Consider the following 2,765-nt stretch of genomic DNA (forward strand, 5'->3'; position numbering starts at 1 on the left):
GTGGTGGAGGGGAACTAGATGGTTGTGGTGGTGTAGCTTGGTATGGAGGTGGACTAGGTTGACTATAGGTGGGAGGTGCAGTGGGTGCACTTGGTGGTGGTGGAGGCAAATTGTTGGTTGGAGGACTAGATTGTGGTGGCATGGGAGATTTGTATGGAGGCATGGTAGGAGGGATAGAGGGTGAGAGCGGTGGCTGGTTATTTGGCGGAGGTGTGGTTGGGGTACTTGAAGGTGGTGGAGGGGAACTAGATGGTTGTGGTGGTGTAGCTTGGTATGGAGGTGGACTAGGTTGAGTGTAGGTTGGAGGTGCAGTGGGTGCACTTGGTGATGGTGGAGGCAAATTGTTGGTTGGAGGACTAGATAGTGGTGGCACGGGAGATTTGTACGGAGGCATGGTAGGAGGGATAGAGGGCGAGAGTGGTGGCTGGTTATTTGGTGGAGGTGTGGTTGGGGTACTTGAAGGTGGTGGCAGGGAACTAGATGGTTGTGGTGGTGTAGCTTGATGTGGAGGTGGACTAGAATGCAATGGAGGTGGTTGACTATAGGTTGGAGGTGCAATGGGTGGACTCGACGGTGGTGGTGGCAAATTGTTGGTTGGAGGACTAGATTGTGGTGGCATGGTAGGAGGGCTAGAGGGCGACGGGGTTGGTTGGTGATTTGGTGGATATGTTGGAGGTGTGGTTGGGGTACTTGAAGGTGGTGGAGGGGAACTAGATTGTTGTGGTGGTGTGGCTTGGTGTGGAGGTGGACTAGGTATCAATGAAGGTGGTTGACTATAAGTTGGTGGTGCAATCGGTGGACTTGATGGTGGTGGAGGCGAATTGTTAGTTGGAGGCTTGGCTGGAGGACTAGATTGTTGTGGTGGAGGAGATTTGTGTGGAGGCATGGTTGGAGGGCTGGAGGGCGACGAGGGTGGTTGGTTATTTGGCGGATATATCGGGGCTGTGGTTGGGGTACTTGAAGGCGGTGGAGGGAAACTGTTGCTTGGAGGCGTCACAGGAGGGCTGGACTTTGGTGGTGGAGGATATTGTTGTGGAGGTGTTTCTTGGGGACTTGAAGATTGTGGAGGTGTACCTGAGGAGGAGGGAGGCCCTGATGAGTCATTAGACGGTGATGGTGACTCTTGGTCATGACCACAGTCATCTTTCTTTGGATGCCCGTGACCATCACCATGTGGGTCTGGACCTTTCCCTGGCTTTTGGCAATGTGGGTTCTTCACTGGCCCAACCCCATTACTGCCGTCACCTTTGTCAGTGCCTTGCTCTCCATCACCTCCCTTATCTCTCTGTGAGTTGTGATCACTGCCATCCTTGGAATCAGAACCATGCCCCTTGTCCCCAGACGACTTGTCGTCATCGGCTTGGACTATGTGAACGGTGAGGAGGAGGGTGAGAAGGAACAGAGCTACTATCCATCTCATGGCGTGAGATCGCTGGCCGCCTAGCTGCCAGCGATTAGCAAGACAGGTTACTGCCTACTAGCTCACTGATGGCTTGTGTTGCATGGGCAGGGCGATGTCTCTATTTATAGTGGTGTAGCACATTGGTTACTCCATGGTAGCTAGCTAGATGCATAGAGTTTACTCGACCTGTTCCGATCGATCGAGATGCAGAAGCTTCTCTCTTCTCAGCGGGCTTGGCTTTTGTTAATTCAGTGTCAGCTGCCTATCTGAATTAACTATACATATCATCACTTGTTCACGTCTATGACCATAGAAACAGAATCTTATAAGCTGACAGTAGCCGTCCATTGCTAGATATGATTTCCTGCTATATTAACGTTGACATTTTGAAGCGTACGCGGATCTCCGCGCGCATAGGCACAGAGCATCTTACCAGCTCGTGGTTCGTGGCATGCAGTCAGATGATATTTGCTGACACACGGCTCCATCAGGAAACTAAATTAGCTGGGATATCTGTAAGCTGTGGACACAGAGACGGTTTGACCTTTTTAAGCTTTCATAGGAATTAATTTAATTTTATGTAGATTTATAAAATATCGCCAAGCACACGAACCCAGAATGGCAGGCTCTGTGAAGTCGCCAGCATGCATCTCTACGTGCCATCTCATATCACGTGATTACGTCAGGCACTGGATCTTGTAGCCATTTTGGAGGTACAGGTAGCATCTATCAAACTCAACACCTGATCCAATGATCTGCCAACTGAAAACTATATTTAGGTTGATAGCACAAATGTATACTCTCTTCATTCTAAAATTACATTTACCATAAGCTAATAACTAGTTTTTTTTGTTTTAAACTGAGTCTCAACAATGATTGCGAAACCACTCACTATAAGAAAAGATACATTGTAGAAATTCTTAAAAGTTCAATACTATTAATTCGCTGCGACAAAACTGTCCAGTTTATTTAACTCAAATGCACTAGCCGACCTCTCAGAATAGCAGTAAATAAAGGAAGAGACCGATTTGATTACACATAGTGGAAGCAATTTCATTGCTACACCATGATGTTCAGGAGTCGAATACAAAGATACCGAAATAATTCACAACAAACAACAGATGTGTTTCCAGGGACTCGGACAACAAACTACAATAAGCAGCTACGACAACACCAAAAGAACACAAGTCGGAAGGCATCACTTTGCCATGAGCAAGACAGATTTAACCGAGTCAACCAGCGAGTACCCACCCACCGAGACGTGTACTCGATCAGTGACTTCTCCCCTCGGATCTTCATCTGCAACAGTTAGCAAGACTTATCAGAGTGCGGGCTCTCGTTAGGTTCCTGGAAGCGATTCCTT

General features: G+C 48.2%; 1 protein-coding gene across 1 annotated transcript in view; it reads right to left on the minus strand.

Annotated features, from left to right (window-relative positions):
• Positions 1-1,497, minus strand: part of LOC8080401 (extensin) — an 8,138-nt gene extending 6,641 nt beyond the window's left edge. The window contains exon 1 of the mRNA XM_021459476.1: positions 325-1,497. Coding sequence (XP_021315151.1) covers positions 325-1,420 — 1,096 coding nt within the window. The 5' untranslated portion in view covers positions 1,421-1,497. The remainder of the gene's footprint in view (positions 1-324) is intronic.

The sequence above is a fragment of the Sorghum bicolor genome, chromosome 4 (genome assembly GCF_000003195.3).
Source record: "Sorghum bicolor cultivar BTx623 chromosome 4, Sorghum_bicolor_NCBIv3, whole genome shotgun sequence".
Lineage (NCBI taxonomy): Eukaryota > Viridiplantae > Streptophyta > Magnoliopsida > Poales > Poaceae > Sorghum > Sorghum bicolor.